Here is a 24,381-nt window from a genome sequence, read left to right on the forward strand (position 1 = left end):
TTGTGATCAAGCCACGACCATAAATTCTCTATTGGATTCAAGTCTGGACTATTGGCAGGCCATGGAAGCACTTGAATTTTATTAGAATTGAACCAATCGCTAACAACATGCGCTTTATGACACGACGCATTATCTTGCTGGAAAATAAATCCATCTTGCAACTGCCATAAATCAATGCTAGGAATAAGCGAGTTTTCCAAAATTTCGATGTACCTTTCTTTGTTGAATCTACCATCGAATAAATGAAAAACGCCAACTCCACAGACACTCATACAGGCCCAAATGCCTATTGAACCACTGCCTTGTTTTGTTCGTTTCAAAATGCATGATTCATCGAACCATTCGCTTGGAAGTCTACGCAACATTACGCGACCTTTTCTGTTATCTACCTCAACGTTCATTTCATCACTAAAGACCACACGGCTCCACTGATCTGTTGACCAATTTTTATGTAGTTTGCATCACTCTTTCCTGGCAAATTTTTGTTTTTTATTTAAGCGTGTTTTTTTTGCAGCAGCACGCCATAAATAATTTAAATTGTGGAGGACCCTTCGCACAGTTCTAGGGCTTGCTTTCAGACCATTTGACAGTGTCCGTTTCGTAGACAAGTTTGTAGATGATGCTTGTCTGTTTTCTTTCATTAATTTCACTAACGAGCAAACATTACGGTCATTTGAAATTTTATTGCGTCCAGTCCTATGACGATCATTAATTGACTGGGTCTCTTTGTATCGTTGAATTATGTTAATAATGCAACAGTGAGACCTTCCGAGCTTTTCTGCTATTTGTCTGATGCTATAGCCTTCTTTTTTTAATACAAGAGCCGCGTATCTGTCTTTTTCTTCGATCTTTGCACGCATTTTTGCAATATTTTTATATCCTTATTGCAATTCAAAAAGTAAATGTTTATTTGATATTGAAACTCAGGTTTCGACATTTTATTTTATAGCCAACGTAATAAGCAATTAAGACAGTTAAAAAAAATAATGGATTATTATTTTTAATAAGTGCAAATTAAAGATTTGAAAGTGGTCGTTAAATTTTGTCCAATTTATTTAAAGAAGATTTATAAGTACTCATCAGTTTTTTAATAAGTTAAACGCTATTTAATTAGAACTAGATTAAAAAAATTATACCACTTTAATCCGTATGTTTTAATTAACAAGATATTAAAAAAAATTTAATATGTCAATTAGAATCTTCTTAATTTTAATTTAAAGATTAAGAAACCAACTAAAAAATGAGTGGTCTTTAATATTTGGCCACCGCTGTATATATATATATATATATATATATATATATATATATATATATATATATATATATATATATATATATATATATACATATATATATATATATATATATATATATATATATATATATATATATATATATATATATATATATATATATTTCCTAAGATTCTCTTCAGCACAAAATTAGTAAATATTCTAATAAATAGGACGATTTTTTTAATTTTTGTTAAAATCATTTATTTTATAAAATACATGTTTCAACTATATCATAGCCATCATCAGTTAAAATATATTAAAATGCTTAAATCAAATTAGTAAAATTAAGTTGAGTTAATAGAGACCTAATAATAAAAAATACAATATATATATATATACATATATATATATATATATATATATATATATATATATATATATATATATATATATATATATATATATATATCAGCCTTTGGAGTTAGGGTCAAAGTTTGGCATTGCCAAACTTTGATCCTAACTCCAAAGGCTGATATATATATAATCAGTCTTCTTTGCTTGAAATTTAATGCCAGCGCATAAAAAAGTGCTGGCCGGATGGTCATTTTCAGGTTGGCATGGGCGATTTAAAAAATTCATCTTGTTTTGCTAAAATTAAAATAAAAACAGCAAAAAGAATGCTTTAAACAAATACTTGATGAAATAATTTTTAAAAATCTGGCAAAACTAAGGTTTTATTTAAATTCTAGATAAAATAATTTAAAAAACAGGCATAAAAATAAAAAAACATTTTATATATATATTAAACACAATAATTAAAACAAAAACGAAAGACAAAAATTTTATTTAAATTCTAAATAAAATAATCTAAAAAGACGAGGCAAAAAAAAAATTTAATTTAAATAATAGATAAAATAATTAGGATAGATTAATAAATTAATAAAAAAACTTTACCTTTATTTTAAAAAAAGTCATAAAAAATGTTCAATAAATATTGCTTATTGTATAGATTTACTTTTAACATAATAACTGTTAAAAATTCAAAATAAGTTTTTTTTTTTTTTTTTTAAACATCTTCGCTTCCAACAAGGCTGCAAGCAGCCACTAATTAAAGTTAGAAGTTACTGAAAGAGAAAAGATGAAGATTGTAGAGCAAGATAACGATTGACAGACAACTTAAAGGATTGCAAATTATATGAATCGGAAAACAAGATGAAAGAAGCAAATTCCAAAGAGTCGATGTTCGAGGAAAAAAACTAGACAAATAAGCATTTTTGGAGCACTTAGGAAGTTATTAAATTAATAGCTAAACATTGAAAAAAGCAACCTTATGCCAATTATTATTATCATTAAAAACTGAAATATAAAAAACAAATAAGTTGCCATAAAAGCTGAGAATCAAATTTTTAAATAAATCTCTAATTAAATATCGCCTAGCATCTATCTTATTTTAATTTTTCAAATATTTTAAAATTTTTACCATTTTCAATAATCTGTGATGTAAACTTGTCAATTAGCTCAACAATTCTGTCATCTAACTCTAATGTCCATGTAACACCAGGTCTAGCCGTAAGCAAAAGTTTAAGAGCAGACAATAAAGATTTTCTTCCATCATGGTATAATAGTGCTGCAACCAAATTAGTGGACATACCTAATAATTAATAACATATAAATTTATAATAAATTTTTTGAATATAAAATAATAATAAATTTTTTGAAATAAATATTTGGTTTAAAAAATATTTATTTTACTTTCTTTTAGTAAAATTTAAACCTGGAAAATTTGACGCTTGTTGTTCTCCAGCAAGAAGAAGCTCAACACATGTGAATTCATTCAACTGTAAACCATCACTTAAGAGAAAGGCATCTTGAATCATTGCCTCTTGAAGTTTAATTAATGATACATGACTATCTATTTGAATCCCCTCTTTATTTGCTTTTTTAAGTTTTTCTCTATGACAACTATCTTTTTCCTAAGAATATAAATATAAATTTCTTTTTTAATTTTTAAATAGTTTTTTTTATTTCTAATCTGTAAACAAACAAAAGTTTTAATAAAAACTAGTAAAATTATAAATTAGTAAGTAAATATAAAATTTTTAGTTAAGTAATTATATATTATAAAATTTATATACTAATAAACTTAAAGAGAAACTAGAAAACTAAATAAAAAAATCTAAAACAACAAAATAGCATATACTTGGTCCTTTAATAATGTCAAAAAAATTGGCTTGTATTTGGTAAGTACTTCATCCAGTTCAGCATATATCTCAGACTGCTTGTATACTATAGCTGATTCACAAATGTGAAGTATTTCTTTAGATGACCACATAATTAAAGTATGCTGTAATCAAATATAAAACTACAAAAAAAAAAGCTGCAAACATGGTTATAGGTAACTTTTAAATACAATTTTGAAATAAATGATAATATTATTAACAATTACAATAAAATAAACTTTAATTATTTCAAAAGTAGAAAATGAATTATTTTTCATACTTAAACTTTATGACATCTAAGGCGTTTATATGCAAAATAATTTCTTAAGGTCTCAAGCAAATGCATAAGTATTTAAAAAATATTTTATTCTAAAAACCTTAATTATCGAAAAAGTAAAGACTTCAGAGCAGTTTAAAACTTTATAAATCTTGTAAAGCAATAACTGTCAAAAAATCTTTTTAAAGTAAAATAAAGAAAATCTGAACTACTACAAATACTCCATAAGTTGAATGAAAAAAAAATGAAAATAATACTTTATTTACTATACTAAATAAATTACAAAAAAAAACTATTGCAAAATTAAAAATATTTTAAATAATATTTATAAATATACTTTTTTTTTATTAAACTCACAAAATATTACATGTGCGCAATTCTATTGTAAATAGTAGGCGCTTTTACAACTAATCCGGCATTTTATGATTTTTTCCCGGCAAATATAAAAACAATTTTTCTAATAACTTTTAAAAAAAAAATGAATACATTTTTGTATTCAATACATATACGCATATAAAAACTTTTTTCTTGTATAATAATAACATAAAATATACTTTGTTTCAGCTGTACCAATATAAATAGCAATGACAATAACAAATCTTTAATAGCATAAAAATTATTTCGGCAGGTAATATTATTGTTAAACAACAACGAACCAAATATTGTGCCATTAGCACGAATTACCTTTTTCTATTATAATAGGTAATAGATCCAAAAATAGTGCTAATGGCACCATTTTTGGGTCGGTTTTTGTTATTTAACAGCGTCGGTTATAGTTATAAATAACGTTATAAATTCGTTATAACGTTAAATAACAACATTATAACGTTATCAGCAACGGTTATTTTGGGTCGGTTCCAGTTGGGTATGCGGTACTCTGGTATCCTCGGGTTGGTTAAAAGAAAGTATAGTTTTAATGATTGTTAAGAATAACTTGAGCCCTAATAAAAATCACAAATTAAAATATAGTCTAAACTTTACAGTTCGGACTATATTTTAACTGTAATCAAAAAAATTAGAATTTTAATGCAACATTTAAAGCTGACGGATTTAAAGCTGACGGATCTCGATTTATAAGACCGGTTTGCATTTTACCTAATTCTTTAAAAAATTGGCTTATCTTCAATAAATACAAATGCTTAGGTTTAATCAAATAAAATTAAAATTTTAACTGTTATTGTTTGATTATTAAGCTCTGATTCTTTTTGAAGCTTCTTCCAAAGTAAAAGCAAGATTTTATGGGTAAAAAATTACCATAAAATGCCCCTGCTGCCCCTCCTGTTGCTACGGGCTTATATATATATATATATATATATATATATATATATATATATATATATATATATATATATATATATATATATATATATATATATATATATACATACATACTTATATAAATTAGGGTAGGTTGAAATTAACAAAAGTTTTAATTTTATCACAATACTCTATGTAATATTCATACAGCAACTTAAAAGCAGTTTACCTTTGCAAATATGTTACAAGACACAGGTATTTTGCAGAGGGCAGTTACGAATCAAAAGGTGTATACTTATATACATTTGTATCTTGTTATGATATTTACATATCTATCTATTTATCGATTTATCTATCTCTCTGTCTCTTTCTTTCTCTCTCTCTCTCTCTCTCTCTCTCTCTCTCTCTCTCTCTCTCTTTTATATATATATATATATATATATATATATATATATATATATATATATATATATATATATATACATATATATATATGTATATATATATATATATATATATATATATATATATATATATATATATATATATATATATATATATATATATATATATATATATATATATATATATATATATATATATATATATGCCCTATCACTCTCTACCCTATTTAAACACCTTATAGAAAACTGTTACCTATCTGATAAATGGAAATCAGCAAACATAACACTACTTCTAAAGAGGAGGCTAAATAAGTGCGAATTTCATAACTGCGAATCTGCATAAGTGCGAAGCAGTTGCAAAGACTGGCATAAGTGCGAACTGGCACAAGCGCGAACTGGCATAAGTGCGCCGAAAGAATTTGCAAACATTGGCATAAGTGCGAACTGGCACAAGCGCGAACTGGCATAAGTGCGCCGAAAGAATTTCCAAACATTGACATAAGTGCGAACTGGCATAAGTGCGAACTGGCATATGTGCGAATCAATTGCAAAAACTGGCATAAGTGCGAACTGGCACAAGCGCGAACTGGCATAAGTGCGCCGAAAGAATTTGCAAACATTGGCATAAGTGCGAATTGGCATAAGTGCGAACTTGCCAATTCGCCACTTATGCCAATTTGCACTTATGCCAATGTTTGCAAATTCTTTCGGCGCACTTATGCTAATTCGCGCTTGTGCCAGTTCGCACTTATGCCAGTTTTTGCAGTTGGTTCGCACTTATGCCAGTTCGCACTTATGCCAGTTCGCACTTATGCCAATGTTTGCAAATTCTTTTGGCACACTTATGCCAGTTCGCGCTTGTGCTAGTTCGCACTTATGCCAGTTTTTGCAAGTGATTCGCACTTATGCCAGTTCGCGCTTGTGCCAGTTCGCACTTATGCCAGTTCGCACTTATGCCAGTCGCACTTATGCAGATTCGCAGTTATGAAATTCGCACTTATTCATTCGCCCCCTTCTAAAATATCTAACCCACTCTCATCCAATGACTATCGTCCGATTGCCATTACATCCACATCATGCAAAGTTTTTGAAGGCATTTCTACCAACTTCATTAGCTATCAATGGATGCTATTATTCAAATTACAGAGGACTGGAGTCATGCCAAAGATAATAACAATTCAATTGTTGCAACATTCTTTAATTTTGCAAAAGCATTTGATCTTGTTAGTCATAATAAATTACTGCTAAAGTTAATAAATATTCTACTTAGCTGGCTCATTTTCTGGATTGCAGCTTACTTATCTAACCATTGCCAAAGAATTAAAACAAATGATCTTATCACTGACTAGAAATGTGTTGAAGCCAATGTACTTCAAGGTAGTGTTCTCGGTATAGTTCTGTTCATTTCTTCTATTCATCTTCCAACTGAAACCATTCTCCTAAAATATGCTGATGACATCCTAAATCTTATAACCTACAATAAAGTTCTTGCCAACTAATCTCATTCCATTGTATATAGTGTTGCACTATGGTCTGTAGTCATTGGAATGAAACTTAATAGCTCTAAATGTAAAATCATCAGAATTAATCCTAGGTGCTCAGAAATTCATGCTGTACCTTCTCTCGTACTCAACAAAACTGAGCTTGAAATAGTCAACACCCACAAGTGCCTTGGATGCAAACTCAATGAGAATCTTGATTTGGAAGAACAATAAACAAAAGTATACAATAATGTAAAATCAGTACTATATCTACTCAAACACCTTTCAGCCCGACCTTCCACAAGTCTACAGATCATACGTTATTAATCACTAGATTCTATCATTGAATTAAGAAATTCAATTTTTATTATATTATCTTTGACTTTGAAGCAAGTAACCTTACCCATAAGTTTTCCAGTTATATGTAAAATTACAAACTAAAAAAGTTATTTTTTTATGTACTTTTTTCGTCAAATTGAATCATAAGATGTCGGAGAATTTATTTGTATGAAGAGCACAAATTATTCATATTGGATTTTTATCCAATATATATTCATGGTAGTGGATAACACCTTCTTTCAAACCAGTGTTTAAATTTGTTGAGTCCACACCAATGCCAACTAAAGAATCTCCATCACCATGATCTACAATCCATTTGTAAAGAGTCTCCAACATCATGTTCTACGATCCATTTGTAAGGAGTCTCCAACATCATGATCTGCAATCCATTTGTAAAGAGCTAATTGTTAGCTGCAGTTTCTTTTTTCAGAATTGTTAGTGAAATGAAATTTGGTAAAATTGATACTTACCTCAAGGTTCAGAACAAACTAAATAATGTTCTTCCTTTTTTTCCCTTTTTTTCCCTTTTTTTCTCTTTTGTACTTAGCTTAATCTTTTGTCCATCAAAGAAAATACATTGAATATTATCATTCATTGCTACTATTTCAGCTTTACCTCGGATTTCTATTATTATCCTAAGACTTACTACGTTTTATTTTGTTGTGGTCAACAAATATATCTGTATTTTCTTTAAAAAAATTTGCATCTTTTGCAGAAACTAAAGCAGCAGTAGCTTTAGATACCCAATTCTATTAGATATCCATATTTAATAACTGCTTTAGAAACCCTGGTAATATCTAAGTAATTTCTTTTCAATCTAAGGTCAGCTTTTCTGAATTATTTGCATTTTTCTTGCAAATGTCCTAATCATCTAGTGTTGTTTGACATTCTACTGCTAAAAGAGAAAATAAGTGTTCAAATTATGTCAATTAATATTAATAAAACAGTTATACTATATTTTTTAATTCACAGTTTCAACAAAAATTTAAAGAAATATTTGTGATATTTTAGCATTTACCTATATCCTAACTATTTGTTCCAAGTAATTTAGAGTCTGATTTATTTCTATCCAAGAATCTTGTTAACCGATATGTCTCTGATACATCAACTCATCCTATTTGTAAAGTACTTTTGCTACCAATTTTATTTGAAGCTTGTAGAAAAAAATCTTTGCTACTTTTGGACATATGCAAGTCACATGGCCGTTAAAAAACCAACACTGCATAATTACTGCATAAGATTTTGTCTGAATACATATTTCTTTTTTTTGTAGTTCTCAATTTTCTATTGTTCGAGTCCATTACCCAATAAATCGTGGAATTTAAAGCATTTTAATACTGTTTGAGCTTGAGTAGACTTTTATTGCAATGAAATTGATATTATGCTTGTTTCAAAATATTGGTAGCTTTTTGTAGTAAGTAAAGGCTATATTCCTTACTTACTAAATTTGTTAATAACATTATTTCAAGAAAATGCTTTGTTTTTTATTACAATATTTAGGATGCCATATTGATCATAAATAAATAAAATACGTTTGAAATACAATTTTTTTCCGGAAAACTGTTATCTAAGTAATTATCTTACAAATAAGCTATAGGAAGGACTTCTCTACCATTTCTTATATTTATATAAATATACTTTTTCGTGAAATCTCTAATAGTAAACAAATTTTCCTACGTCTATCATGTTTGTACGACCTTAAGTAAAGTAGCACCAAAAGTTATGTTTTATTTTTATATTTATATTATATCTAATTATTTTTTGATGATTGCATTCCTATAAGCTTTTTAAAAAAAGGCAAAAAAGTGCCGTTTTTGATGAGTTTTTAGTAAAACTCACATTTTTCAAACGCCTTGCGCCCCAACAACATAAACTTTTTATCAAAAAAAAAAAAAATTAACAACGTCTCTTCTAATATCCTAATACATAAAAAAAATATTGCACGCGCTTCCATATTCTAAACTTAAAAAGTATGACATATTGTGCAGAAGGGGAAAGTCGGGTAATATGGGATAGTGGGTAATATGGGATACCCCAATTATCTACTTATAGGTCAGTGCTATAAAATACTTGTTGAATTAGAAACGTGGCTAATGTCAGGAGGTTACTTCCGCAAGTATAAGTCGTTCTCTTTCGAATTATTTGCGTCTGAAAAAAGTCTTGCAAGTTTTCACCAGTGAACCTTACATAACATCGATTTTGTTACAGGAGGCCAAAATAGTCTATAAAGGTAAACTATCTTACTATATTCAGAATTTAATAAGTAACTGACCAATTATTAAACATAAAATACCTTTTAAGGGTTGTCCATTCCACGTGGTACATAAAAAAAAATATATTAGAAGTGTGCTATATAGTGGGGCAATATGAGACACCTAAATGAAGGTAATATGGGATACTATCCCATAATACCCACGTTATTTCCATTATTTTCTTTTCATCTTATTATATTTTCAATGCTAATTCTGCTTTTATTGTATTCTCGGTATTGAGCTAGCCAGGAGTTTCATTGACATTAATTATTAGCCTGGGTGTGTTAAGTATTAACTTGAGATTAAAAAATAAACAATTTATAACCAATTTTGTTATTCATGATAAAAAAAATCTAAAAAACCAACAACAGTTTCTCATTAGTATAAACCACCTTAAGATCCAACAGTTCTGTAAAAATGTTCAGAATTTAAAGTGCATTAATTAAATAGACACTAACAACTTTCTTAAGTCATATTATTAGTCATAATGATAAATGTGTTAATTTTTAAAATTTCTTTTTACGCTAAAAAAACTTTATAATTTTTAGATATTTTTTCTTTCATACATCTTTGATTGGGGTCGCATTCAGGAATAGCACATTGAAAATAGACTCTTATGTGTTCAACTATTTTTTAAAAACTACATTTTTATGTTTTTATTTTATAAACCCTTAAGAGGTTTAAAATTCTAGAAAATAAAACGTATAAAAGTTCTCACTCTTTTTTTTTTTGGTCATTTTTTAGATGCCGAGAACATTTGAAAAAAAAAAGTGAGGCAACAGTGGTCAGCAGAAGCTATGGCAGCAGCTATTAATGCCGTTAGAAAAAAAGAAATGGGCTATCTAAAAGCTAGCAAAGTCTTCAATGTCCCTCGGTCAACTCTGGAACGCAAGGTAAAATGCATTGATCATCTAGTACAAGAATTGACCAGCCTCCCACTTGGACGAAAACCCATTTTCTCTTCCAAATTTGAATAAGATCTGGCTGATTACATAGTAGAAATGGAAGCCAGGCTTTTTGGTCTTACCAGCTTAGATGTCCGTAGACTGGCCTTTCAGCTTGCAAAAATTAACGGTATTCCCAACCGTTTTAACTCTGCAAAAGAAAGAGCTGGAAAAGACTGGCTAGCATCGTTTTTAAGACGACATTCACACTCATCTATAAGAACCCAAGAATCCACTTCCATTGCAAGAGCTAAAGCATTTAACAAAGTAAATGTGGGCAAATTTTTTGACCTTTTGGAAAGGGAAATCGATGAGAAGAAATTTAAACCTCATCAAATTTTTAATGTGGATGAAAAGGGCATTACCACTGTCCAATCCAATAATGCCAAAATAATAACACTGAAAAAGAAAAAACAAGTTTGCATCCTTTCTTCAGCTGAAAGAGGACGGTTGGTTACTACAATACTTTGCATGAGTGCATCTGGGACATATATCCCACCTATGTTTATTTTTCCTCGGCAGTGCATGAAAATGGAGTTAATGGACGGCGCATCAGCAGGATCTACTTATGCCTGTCATAAGACTGGCTGGATTCAACTTGAATTTGGCTAGACAACATTTTATAACAATTATCTGTCTCCCACCGCACTGCACTCACAGAATGCAACCTCTTGATGTTGCAATTATGATGCCGTTATCTACTTATTATGACTCCGAGATACAGATGTGACTCCGCTCACATCCTGGGCGAATCGTCACAGAATTCCAAATAATTTCTATATTTGCGAAGGCCTATCTGCGCACTGCCAGCCTCACAACAGCAGTTAATGGATATGAAAAGACTGGAATTTGGCCAGTGAATAGGAATGGGCGTTCAATTAAGTATTCCATATTACCCCACTTTCCTCTACTGCTGCAAAAAAAAAGATTCAGTATTTCCGTAAAAAATGCCCTAAAGATTATTGGAATTGACGTAACCAATTTGGCTTCAATTTTAGTTTTTCCTAACTTTTTTTTATTGAGGTTATGAACTTTTTTGTGACCCTTATTTCTGGGTCATAAATTGATGAAGATTTGTACAAAAGTAATGAAAAAAACATTAATTTGATTTTTTGTTGAAAAAGGTCACCCACAAACCGAAATTTTATTTTGGTTTTCATTTTGTATGAATAAAATTTCAAACAATTTTATGATCGTTATTTTTTTATTCCAATTTTTTTAATAGGAATAAAAAAATAACGATCATGGAATGCTCATAGTTAATTTGTAGTTTTTTAGCATTTAACAGTTTATTGTTACATCATAACACTCTAAATTACAAATAAATATAAAATTACAAACTTATATAAAAATTCTACAAGAACGAAAAGTCACTGTATATATCAAAAAAAATGTTGTGTTGTATTCAGCATGCTTTTTTAGACAAAATAAAGCTGCAAGTTCTTCTTTTTTTTTTACAGGTGTCAAAAAGGCTTTGAAGACACTTGATTGCTCGTTCTGCACACTGATTTCTTCTGGGAATTTCCAGTCTCGATGGTTCCTGATTCCAAACTTTTTCACTGCGTTAACGCTTTTTCGTGACCGTACTAGCTGAAACATAGCTTCCGATAATCATTTGCATTGTACATTAGGATGATAAAGCGCCAAACCAGCCTGTACAACAAAAAAATATTAGTTTATATTAAAAAATGATTTATGTAGTGTTTCTTTGCAAACACCAATAAACTATACTAAAATTTTTAAGTGAACTGAACTGCAATTACTTTTAATTTTTTTGGTTTAGTTTACTTCATTATTTTTGTTGTATAGGCTGGTTTGGCGCTAAGCCTCCATTTGGTCAGTAAACCAATAGTCCGCCCATCTGTAAGAGATGAATCTAAAAATATCGAGTAGTGAGTCTTTACTCTCTGAAAGAAGAATAGTGTTGTTTAGAAATTTTATCTTTCATTAATTAATTTAGGTATTTTCTAAATCTTCACTTTATAATATAAAAATACTCCAGATTCTTCAAAACAGCGGAATATCCGAGTTAAATAAAATAGTCTCCGGTACAATACCAGATATTAATGACAGACTAAAAATGTGAAGCAGTAATATCAAGGACTGCTTTAACTACGTTTACGCTAATTTTATCAATGCCATCAGATTTATTATTTTTCTGACTATTGAAAGCATTTCAAACTTATGTTTAAATTAATTTTTTTTTTCATAGATGTATTTGTTGGTTTCATACAGGTTTCAAAATTTGGGGGTTTTTTTTTTAATTTTATCATCCAACGTTGGCCCAATATTAAGAAAAAAGTTATTGAATTATTCAGCTATGGCTTTTTATTATTAATTATTTTTCTATCAAATAAGAGTTTTTGTGGGAAATTATTGTTTGCACATTTATTTTTACCATATTTTTGCTTAATCACTTTGCATTTGTTTATTTAATTTTAAAAAATATATGTGTATCACAATTATATTTTACTATAAGTTGATATTTTTCATTGAAAAAAGATAAAAATATAACTTGACCCACATATATATATATATATATATATATATATATATATATTTTATATACATATATCTTATACATATATAAGATATATGTATAAACTCTTTTTGATGTTGTTTACTAAAAATGATGTCTAATCATGATTTTAGAATTGTTTTCTTCAAAAGTAAATAATCAAACCTAAACAAGACACTACAACGTTTGTTGGGTCTGATAAAATCGTTTGTCAAAGTCTAATAAAAACGTCAATTGTAGTGAGAAATTAGGAGCCATGTTTGTTGAACATATTGCAATATAATTGTAATAAGATTTTTAAAGGAAATATTTATATTAAAAGTATACAAGTTTAATGCCACCTCCTTTTTTTTTCTAATTTTTTTTGTTTTGCAGTTTTAGAAGAAGCTTCAAAAAATAAAAAAGATGAGTTTTTTTAACTCGATTTTGAGTTTTTAAAATGGCTTCTATTTCATGACAATCTTATGGAAACAGTGGTTTTAATGGCTTCTATTTCATGACAATCTTATGGAAACAGTGGTTTTAATGGCTTCTATTTCAGGACAATCTTATGGAAACAGTGGTTTTAATGGCTTCTATTTCACGACAATCTTATGGAAACAGTGGTTTTAATGGCTTCTATTTCATGACAACCTTATGGAAACAGTGGTTTAAAAATAATGAAGTAATAAAACTGAAAGCTTTTTAAAAAGAGCTTATGGCATACACTTTAAGTTTAATTCACCGTTGTTTTGTCTAATAACTTTTTTTATAATAAAAGTTACTCATTTTTTTATAATAAAAGTTACTCATCTATATAATAAATAATACATTATCCACCGTGAAATGTTCAAACTATAAAATAAAGATGTATTTTCAAAATATGAGGGTTGCTATTATTTAATTGTTTGCATTTTTGTTATAATAAAAATTACTCATGTATTCATCTATATAATAAATAATACATTAACCACCGTGAAATGTTCAAACTATAAAATAAAGATGTATTTACAAAATATGAGGGTTGCTATTATTTAATTGTTTGCATTTTTGTACATGTAGTTGTTTTCTGTTTGGTAACATATAAGTCAACAATTATTTATTGATATTTTTATATAAGTACTTCTTTATTAAATATCTTTTTAAATAGTTATTTATATAGTATTAAGTGATATTTTTTTTAAGTCTATGGAAAAAGTAAAACCTTTAATTAGTTTCGCAAAGAAACAAAAGCAATAAAATATTATTTATAAAAATATAAGTTTATACGAGTTAATTTTTAAGCATTGTTTCTATTAACCAATTTCTATGAGTTGCAACGTTTGTATACAAGCCATAAGAGTGGGGGCGAGCGCATTCAAAGCCTGAAGAAATTATTCCTGTTGCGAACCAAAATCCTAATAATAAAAAAAATCTTACTAAATCTAGAAACTCACTCAAGATTATTTAAAATATATCTAATAAAGTATGTAAAAAAACTTTGGTTGATTTACATTAACTCACCTTTTTTATTACAAGCTAAAGCACCACCGCTATCGTAATTACAGGCGTCAATTTTGCCTTCCGTAAAACCAGCGCACAATAGGTGTTTAGCATTTATTGTGTGATTATAAGCTATGGGATCATTGCAAATTGCATTTGATACAATTGGTACACTTGCATGTTGAAGAATTTCTGCTTGATCATTACCATTAAATGTGAGATGGCCCCAACCAATTATGTGACACTTGTCACCAACATGAGCTGATGAAGCTGATGAAGCATCGCTGTCGGGTAAACAAAGAAATCCACTGTCTTGATACAAGTTTAATTGAGATAATAAATGGATAGGCGTTTCTAACTCCAATAAAGCTAAAATTAAAATTAAATTAAAATTAAAAAGTCTTATTAGTGAATAAAGCTGTCATAATGGGTCAGGATAACAACATCAGTTTTTTATTATGTCTAATAACATCTGTCCAACAACATCTGTAAATACACAGAGGTATAATAACATTTGTCCAACAGCATCTGAAATTTCATTGATGTCTAATAACATCTGGGTAAAAAGTACATGATTACCACAGATGTAATTACATCTTTTTGATTATATAAGTATAACAGCATCTGTACAACTACATTTGGTTATTTTACAGATGTAGTTACATTTTTTCAATTATGTTAAGAATAATTTCATTTGTGCAACTACATCTGTAAACTCTACCGATGTAGTTACATCTTTTCAATTATATTAAATATTACTACAGGACTTTATGAAATTATTAAATTATAATGCATTATTTTAACCAGATTTAGTTACATATATGGTTTTATTCAGATGTAGTTACATCCGGAAAAAATTATTAAATAATAATGTATTATTTTAACCAGATCTAGTTTTATATATGGTTTTTTTCAGATGTAGTTTTATCTGAAAAATATAATAAATATAAATGCATTATTTTAACCAGATATAGTTACAAATAAGATTTTTTTCAGATGTAATTACATCTGAAGGATATTTATCCAGATGTTAATGGAGTTGGAGAAAAATTACCAGATGTAGTTACATCTTTCTAAAGATGTTGTTTGGGGTCATTGAATTTACAGATGATATTGGATAGATGTTGTCGGAGTAAAAAAAAATACAGAATATCTTGGACAAAAATGTACTGATGATCTTGGACTACTCTACAGATATCGTAGTAATCTTTTACCGTCATAGTGTGTGCAGTTGTAAGCGTGTAGTTGTTAACTTGAACTGTAACGTTGAGCATGACCTTTAATGAATGATCTCATGCATTAAATTTCAAATTCAACAGTTGTTTTCAGTAAAACAAAATAAACATCACTTGCTGAGTATTTCTTAACTTTGGTATTTACCATTTAGAGTAACAAAAGGTACAGTGGATTGAGAGGACATTTTACATAAACTAGGATTTTCTAGAGTCATGATAGGATTTATAATAGAGTCTAGGATCCTAATAGAGTCGTCAATTTTTGTATTTATTTATTTACAGTCGTTATCATATAATGTTTTTATCATCAGTTTTTGCAGGGTAATTTTTATTTTTACTTAATAAAAGTAAGTTTTCTCGTCTTTAATGACGATCACGTATAAGATAGTTCAAAAACTCCCGACACCGGTATGTTTTTTAAAGGTTTAAGGCCCTCTTTTTTTTTCTTTTTTTAAGATTTAAATTTATTTTAAGTTTTTTTGTTTTTTTATTTTGTTTTACAATTCAGTTAGGTCAAAATACATTATTTTGAATATATATTATAACTTCTATTTAGGACCATTAAATAAGAAAAGTGTTTTGAGCATGCGCAAAGACCGTTGAATAAGCAAGTTTATTTCACATTAAATGCATATAGAACAAAAATTTTCTCTTAAGAGGAAAAAACAGATCTTTACATGAATTTTAAAATCGGGTTTAGCTTGAAATTTAATTTACACCGTTTTAAATGAAGAAATGTTGAAACTTTATTCAAAGGGGGTCCTCCATTAATAAAAACCTATTTTTTAAAAGATTTTGTCTTTTTTTTTTGGCTTATATTTTGCTCCAGTCATTTTGAAAGCAACACCCACTAGTTTTGATAAGTTTTTTTGTAGTTTTTATTATGATTTATTCCTTCGTCTTATATATTTATCGTTTTCTGAGAATAAATTTTTCCTCGATTGAAAATCTTCAAAACATCATATTTTTGGACTCGCTTTAGCTTTTTTTGGGCTTTTCATCCACCAATTTTTCAACGTCTATTTTAATATTGTGAATATGAAAATATGCTTCTTTCATCCGTTTTAATATATTTTAATGAGTATATACACCCGTTTTCAGCTTGGTATAACAAGTATATTTTATATTGCTAGCTTGACACAAAAACTGCAATTTTTTTTATTCATTATTTTAAATGATTGGGTACTCAAGGCATTTTTTTTAAGTTGATTTTTGTAATTTACAAAAATCAACTTAACAAAAATGAATTTAAAAGAAACCTACAAACCATTTAATGGTTTATAGAATCAAATTTTGGATGGAAAAGTTGAATCAATAACTCTTTGCGGAAAAGTTGGCTTTTTTTGTGAGTACCATTTTTAAATAAAAAAGAAACCAATATAAAAGTAATTTAAAAAATAAAATATTTGCTTAAAAAAGTTTTTTTTTTTTTTTTGCAATAAAGTTGAAAAGAAATATTACAAAGCTTACCGATATCGCTGGTTCCAACGTAATACAAACCACCGTTTCCTTTTATGAACTCGTTACTTTCAAATTTATCATGGATAATGATTTTTTTAACTTTATGAGAAACTTCATTTAAATCTTTTGTGGAAAGTAAATGATCACCAGTTAGTACGAGCCAATCTGCAGCGTTTACACTTGTATAATTAGCTACTAAATTAATTTGAAGTGTTTATTTGTGTATCTTTTTTAAGCAATTTAAAAAGACGAATATATATATATATATATACATATACATATACATATACATATACACACACACACACACACACACACACACACACACACACACACACACACACACACACACACACACACACACACACATATATATATAAGATGTAATAAAATTTAACAGTTTTGGGCGCATGACTAACCAAAACAGTGGGCTGCAGTTAGTACATATTTTTCTGTGATAAGTGAGCCTGAACACCATTGCTTATCATTTATTCGAAGACTGACGTGCCACGGCCACTGGCCTTGTACACTATTTTCTCCACCGCTTATGCGGCGTATTATATCGTTTTCTTTTGAATGGATGTTTTTACATTTCAGCGTACTTGTGTATGACGTACTTTCTGTGAAAAAAATGTTTTTTATACATAAATATTTTTTTTATAGTAATTTTTTATATAAGAGGAAATAGTTCTTTTTATATATGCCGCAATCTAGCTTTTTTAGCATCTGACATCAACTTGATGTGGATGTCAGCAGCAAGCATCAATTTGGCGTTGTGTGCCGGTGTTGCAAATTGGATTAACACCCCTAAAAAATTAGTTCCTAGTAAAAATTTTGAAAAACACAAATTCATTAATTTATTTATTTCAGACTAACAAATTTATGACAGACTAACCTTGGTAACAAAATATCAAAACTCGCTACTTGGTTAATTACTTACGATTCAAAAGTTAATTTTTATATGGATTCATCTTTTTTACAACACTGATTCATTAATTATATTTCAGTATGTGTAAACTTAAAAAACTGTTCCTTGTTTACCTAAACACAGGTTAGTGCAATATTGTAAGAATACTTCTGAACTACACGGATTTGGGGTAATACTTGCTATTGTTATACATTTTTCCTTCCATGAAAATCGTAGAGGAATATTACTATGTCGATGTATCTCCCAGCACACTATAAAATCAGTATTTGAGTGCAATAAGATTTAAAAACAAATTATAATATATATTTAAAATTAGGTGACATAGAACTTTAATGGCTGTTTTTTTTAGATTTGATAGTTTTCAAGTTGATTTATCTATAAAAAATCTTACCACCCATATTAAAAATGAAAATCTACTCTTTAGAACTAAAATGACTTATTCATCACCCAATTGGAATAAAAAATACTCACCACCAGGTGAAAAAAAACAACTTACCGAACTGCTTAAAAATAAAGATGATCAAGTAAATCATGGCATCATCTAATGCACTTAAAAAACTAAACTGAAAATAATCTTTTTTAATCTTAAATAGACTTTCTGAACTGGTCAGATTGTTTAATTAACACAGATGCATATTTATTTGCTCTTTCTGTCGATTTCCATATGTCATTTTACATAATAATTAAATTAATTTAAAATGGCTAAAATCGTCAACAGTTTTAATAGAATCGCTTTTCATGATATTAACTACCGTTTTTGGACATTCACGGTATAGTAAAATAAACCCACGATTCAATTTTCTAATGAAATCCTATTCAATAAATAATATTTCAAACCATGTTTATTTGTTTATTTTTATTTGTCTTCGCTTTGTTTGCTCTTTTTTTTCACAAATTTTCTTAATATTTTGATATTTTTTAATTTTAAAAAACCGTAAATCTGTAGAACTGTTATTTAGTTTCAAAAGACCTATACCGTAACCCTGAAAGATTTTATTTTCATATAGGACCTTGTTTCTTTACTAGCAATAAAACAAAAATTTTTATTTAAATACATTATATAATAATTAATTTTTATATTTTTATATAATAAACGCTAATAATCAAGAAAGTATGTTTCTACTTAAATAGCGTTCATAAGCATTAATTATCAAATATTCCAATTTATTCAATTCGTATTACAATATAAGTTTTAATAAATATTTAATTTGTTGTATTTAATTAAAAAAACATGTTTTTTAATTACAATTTACATTATATGTTTGTTTTTATATAGATAAAGTTTTCTAGATTTTATAAGCACTTTTAGTGTTTGAAGCAAAGAATTGAAATAAAAAATAAATTTTAAACTTTAAGTGGTGGAGGTGCCACCGGAAAAACTTTAAGTGGTGGAGGTGCCACCGGAAAAACTTTAAGTGGTGAAGGTGCCACCGGGAAAAAAAAGTGTAACAAATAAAATATTTGTTTTGTTAACTTTTTTACCTGCGAAAGAGAAACAAAAGAAAACAAGCGCAGAAGATGTGGCAATTTTCTAATCTTTTTTTTTTTTTTTTCAAGTACTTATTACTTCTAAATAACCATTTAACCAGAAAAATTAATTACAATTTTCATAAGAAACACAAAATTAAATAAATAGGGAAATGTCGAATAAATTCCTGATTTTAGGTTATTTTTTCAACCAATACTTTTCTTTTTCTCCAATTCTACCCAATAAGAAATTTTTATGTTCACATATTATTTTTTGCATGGTCTGTTTATAATTCTATTTAAAAATTGATGATAACTTTGTTTTTCAAAACTCTTAAATTTCTAACAAAGCAAAAATTATATCTTTGGCTCTTTAATTTATAGTTATTATTATTATTATACTAGTAAGCAATATTTTTATATGCTTATGTTTTAATTTATTTTTAATTGTTATTATAACTTTCATTTTTTAATAATTATTAAATAATTATTATAATTTAATTAGTTATTATAACTAATTTTAATAATTATTATAACTAGTTTGATCTGTTCTTTAATTAACTATAATACGTCAATATTACGTGAAATTATTCATACTTTAAAAAACTGTTAAGAATAAAAATATTCGAGAAAAAAGTTATAATAAATAGCTTGTTGATCCAAAAAAACATGACGTTGTATTCAAGTAAACGAATCCACCCACGATTTTATAACTGCTTCGCTTTAAAGGTACGCAAAATTAAAATAAAACCCTAAATTTTACGTCATTCATTTTTGTAATTTTGGCGTCTTGTGGATAATGCGTTTAAAAATAAACATGAATTTAAATAAAATTTCATAAATAAAAAATGTTTCAGACTTTGCAAACAACTAAAAAAGTACAAACAAACACAAATATTACATTTGAAAAATCCAAAGAGAACTAAAATAATTAAATTTAAACTTTAAAACATAAAAATATGCTGTTGGTTTTGTGAGGCTCCAAAAATCAAAGAAAGTACAAAGCTTTTAATGTCTTTTTTTTTGAAACTGCGTTTTGTTTTAAACTTTTTCGATCATTTTTCAAATATAGTTTCAGTTACATCAAATTGATGTCATCATTATATAAGAACCATTCATCATTTTCTATTTTATTATGTTTATCTGTCTCTGATTTGTTATGTTACTTTTTACATGATATTGGTAGACCGGGGCAGGTAAGCCATAGGGACAGGTTAGTCCAGTCAATTCAATCAACAAAATCTTTCAAAAAAAAAATCGTATTTGTTAGGTCACAGTTAGTAGTATAGGACCGTTTTGACAATTTTTGATACATCAAACTAAATTTTGAACAGTTTGTTTAATGTTAATATGCTCACTAGTATTCTACAAAAATGCATTAACCAAGTTCTAAATTTAGAGCTTATAGTTAAGGATTATTTTAGTATATGATGTTAAATAATATCGGTTAATGGTTTAAGAATAATAGCGTTTATACTCTAAACATTACATATGTTAAAACCAATCCTCGACAAATTTTTTTTTTTAAATAACTTGTTTTCATTTTTGAATAATAATAATAATAATAATAATAATAATAATAATAATAATAATAATAATAACAATAATAACAATAATAACAATAACAATAATAATATTTTGCGTTTCAAAATATTTTGAAAATAAAAAACAAACTTGTTGAATTTGAGTAAATAATAAGAATTAAATAAATTAGAATTTTACGTTTTTTTAATATTTAGTGGGGTTTGTACCCTAACGTCCAAATCACTTCAAATTTCACTTATGATTTTTTTTAATAAAAAAAATAAATAAATAAAAAAGTGACGACATAAAATAATGAAAATAAAGAAATCGGTGAAAATTACCTCGATAGCGGGACACGTTAGCCCCTCAGACATAACCTAACAAAATCAATTTTAAATATATATTAAAAACCAATTATGAACTTTTAATAATGCTGTTTATGGTATTCTAAGGACTTAACAATCTATTTCCATTGAAAAAAAATTTTTAATTTTAACTTTAATTTTTTTTTAATTTAGGTGCCCCTAAGAAGTTTTTATTTTTATTTTTTATTTAATATATATTTGCCGTATATTAAAATTTACAATGAAATAAATCGTGTTAATAAATAAGAGAGCTGGAGCAAGCAGAAGACATAAACTGTCTTATCATCGAGCCCCATTTACATTGAAAAAAAAATCGTCAGCTTATATATAAAAAAAGAAAAGTAGCAAAGTACATAATAAGCATTTTACACGTTAGTTACAATATAAATATAAGTGTTGAAATATAATGCAATATATCAAAAATTAACAAAAGTTAAATATAAATAAAACAGCAACAAAAGAGAAGTAGTGTCAATAACTATTTTTTAGATAATTTATATTATTTATTTTAAAAGAGATATTTTAAATCAAGGTCATTTTGCAATAAGAGACTCTTAGATTCTTTCCTGAATTGTTCCAAAGAGATGTTTTGAATATTTTTTTTTTTTGTAATAAATTTAAAAAAATGTTTCCACAGAAACGGTCCACGATATTGAATTTGGTAAGAACCTAGTTTTAAATTAGTTTTTGTTACAATGAAGTTGTTAATTGAAAATTTAGTAGGATACTTGTGCGAGATTTCACTAAAGTAAGACTGAAACACAATAGGAGAAAGCCCACGTTTTATTTTAAACATGAATTGTAGAACCTGGTGTATATTAAGTTTATAGATACTTAGGGCACCAAGCTTCCTTAAAAGAGGTTCGCAATGAAAAGTTCTGTGTGCACCAAATACAATCCTGCATGCGTGTTTTTGCTTACTATAAAGTTTTTTTAATTTACTATAATTAGTACTACCCCATACAATATTACAGTACGAGATAAAACTATGAATAAATGAAAAGAATATTTTTTTTAAGGAAGCAGTGTTAAGATATGGTTTAGTTTTATATAATATGGAAATATTTATTGAGATTTTATTTTCTATGTATTTTATATGTGGTTTCCATGACTAATTTTCATCTAGTATTACTCCTAAAAAATTAACGATTGGTTCCCTTTTAATAAATGTTTTATTGATTATAAGATTAGGTAATTTTAGAGGAACATCTTCACCTTTACTATGTTTGGAGAATAAGATAAATTTAGTTTTTTCTACATTTAACGAAAGCCTATTACTTGTAAACCACTCGTTTATTTTTAATAGTTCTTCATTAAATATATTAAAGAGAACTTTTATGTTTTTGTCGGAATAAAAAAGATTGCAGTCGTCTGCAAACAATATAACATTTAAAATATTTGATGCTAAGTACAAATCATTTATATACAATAAAAATAATAATGGTCCTAAGATTGAACCTTGGGGCACACCACAAGTTATGCACACCACAAGTCCTTACGGTCTTAACACAGAGCACTTCGGATGAACATTTAATTGGAAGTTCACGCCTCTTTCCAAATCGATGTCACAAAACTTACCCTGAGGCTTGGTTTGAACTACGGATCCTTTGTTTCTGAGGCTAGTGCACTAACACTGCGCCATGGCTGCACAAATAAAACGTGAAAAGCTAAAAAAGTTACGCATCGAAGAAAAAAAAGTGGGCCAACGTGCCCCAATCTACCCTACACAATGGCATACACGTTTTATTTTTTTTAAAGATAAGAAACGTGCTTTTAAAGAAACTATTACCAGGAGTCTGAAAACTAAAATCTTAAGAACTTTTTAGTACTAAGCCAGTGGGCACAAGATGTACTTTAGACGTCTATAAAATGTATTAATACGTTTTAAAACGTGTTTTAATTGTCTTAAATACAACTTGTTCCCACCGGAAGTTACAATAAGAAGAGTTCAAGGAATATTACCTAATTTTCTACCTACATATTATATCAGTATAAAAACGAAGTTAAAAAGTATTATTAACAATAAAGAACAACAGTATAAATAATTTATTTTGCACGAATAGAATTCCATTCGATTGCGAATGAAATAGCTATAAATATTATAAATAAATTTAAACATTTTATGTTGCAATATCATTCAGTCATGGATAAAACAGGGTTTTTAAAAATTTTATTGAAAACTGGGAGGTTCGTGGGTATTACTAACGTTGGTGGTATATTGCACAGTGGGCCAGAGGTGAGCAAATCCCGTCAAAACTAACTTCTATATTTGGGTAATTTCTTTTTATAAATGTTTTTATAAATCTTTTTATAAATCTTTTTTTTAATTTTTTTATAAATCTTTTTATAAATCTTTTTATAAATGCACTCTTAAACTGATATAGTTTTTATCTACAATAATTTTTAAGTTCAGTATATCAATTTTACAACGAAAATGGCAAAATTTTACCTTTCAAACATTTTTTTAATGTAAGTTTGTTGCAGTTTTTTAATGTAAAATTTTGTGCATTTGTAAAAAGATAATTTATGGAAAAGAAGTGTTACTATTTGTGTTTATGTATGCAAATAGTTTTCTTTTTATTCATGTGAAAAGAAAAGTTTAATTTAGTTACGATAAGTTTGTTAACGAGAAAAAAATTTTTTCAATTTTTCGGTGTGTTGAAAGCGAGAAAACTACACCTAGTACTTTGAATTTTGATGTCGTCTAAATAAATTATCAAAAATGTCATTTTCACCTAGAATTATAAATGGGTCAAATGTATTTTGTTCATTCATATTAATTGTGGAAAAAAATAGTTTCATACACCCTAATATTAATAATTTACACTAACACATGCAAAATTTGGGACAAAAATGTGTTTGGCGTATTTTTTTCCTTAGTGTCTTATGTACAATGTTTACAAAACTTAGTCCCTCTTCTTACGAAATTTATTTCAGCCACATCGTGGCTAGACTGTCTGGTTGGAAAAGTTGGAATAGCTAAAGGTAGAGGAAAAGATGGAAATTGATAAAGA

General features: G+C 27.6%; 2 protein-coding genes across 3 annotated transcripts in view; both read right to left on the bottom strand.

Annotated features, from left to right (window-relative positions):
* The window catches only part of LOC100215492 (nuclear pore complex protein Nup205), a 74,193-nt gene extending 70,579 nt beyond the window's left edge, over positions 1–3,614 (bottom strand). Inside the window, exons 1-3 of the mRNA XM_065813803.1 lie at positions 3,436–3,614; positions 3,010–3,208; positions 2,716–2,886 (exon numbers count right to left, since the gene is read on the bottom strand). Coding sequence (XP_065669875.1) covers positions 2,716–2,886; positions 3,010–3,208; positions 3,436–3,567 — 502 coding nt within the window. The 5' untranslated portion in view covers positions 3,568–3,614. The remainder of the gene's footprint in view (positions 1–2,715; positions 2,887–3,009; positions 3,209–3,435) is intronic.
* A 10,204-nt stretch (positions 3,615–13,818) lies between these two features.
* LOC100207175 (plasma kallikrein) lies at positions 13,819–18,664 on the bottom strand. 2 transcript variants are annotated; one of them, XM_065813805.1, is made up of 6 exons: positions 18,508–18,664; positions 18,125–18,262; positions 17,503–17,703; positions 17,093–17,275; positions 14,409–14,756; positions 13,819–14,302 (listed from the first exon to the last, which is right to left on the bottom strand). In XM_065813805.1, the coding sequence occupies exons 1-6, from the start codon at positions 18,542–18,544 to the stop codon at positions 14,178–14,180; spliced, it is 1,032 nt and encodes a 343-aa protein (XP_065669877.1). In that variant the 5' UTR covers positions 18,545–18,664; the 3' UTR covers positions 13,819–14,177. The 2 variants fall into 2 exon arrangements, with proteins under 2 accessions (XP_065669877.1, XP_065669876.1); XM_065813804.1 differs by having other exon boundaries at positions 17,093–17,278.
* Between the last annotated feature and the right edge of the window lie 5,717 nt (positions 18,665–24,381).

This window comes from Hydra vulgaris, chromosome 12 (assembly GCF_038396675.1).
Source record: "Hydra vulgaris chromosome 12, alternate assembly HydraT2T_AEP".
In the NCBI taxonomy this organism is placed as follows: Eukaryota; Metazoa; Cnidaria; class Hydrozoa; order Anthoathecata; family Hydridae; genus Hydra; species Hydra vulgaris.

Coding starts and splice junctions, on each gene's coding strand:
- LOC100207175 (XM_065813804.1), bottom strand. CDS start 18,544: ATGATTTACTTGATCATCTTTATTTTTAAGCAGTTCG. Junction 17,279..17,502: donor AACTGCAGCCCACTGTTTTG/GTTAGTCATGCG, acceptor AAATTAATTTAG/TAGCTAATTATACAAGTGTA. Junction 14,757..17,092: donor CGTTGGAACCAGCGATATCG/GTAAGCTTTGTA, acceptor TTTTAATTTTAG/CTTTATTGGAGTTAGAAACG.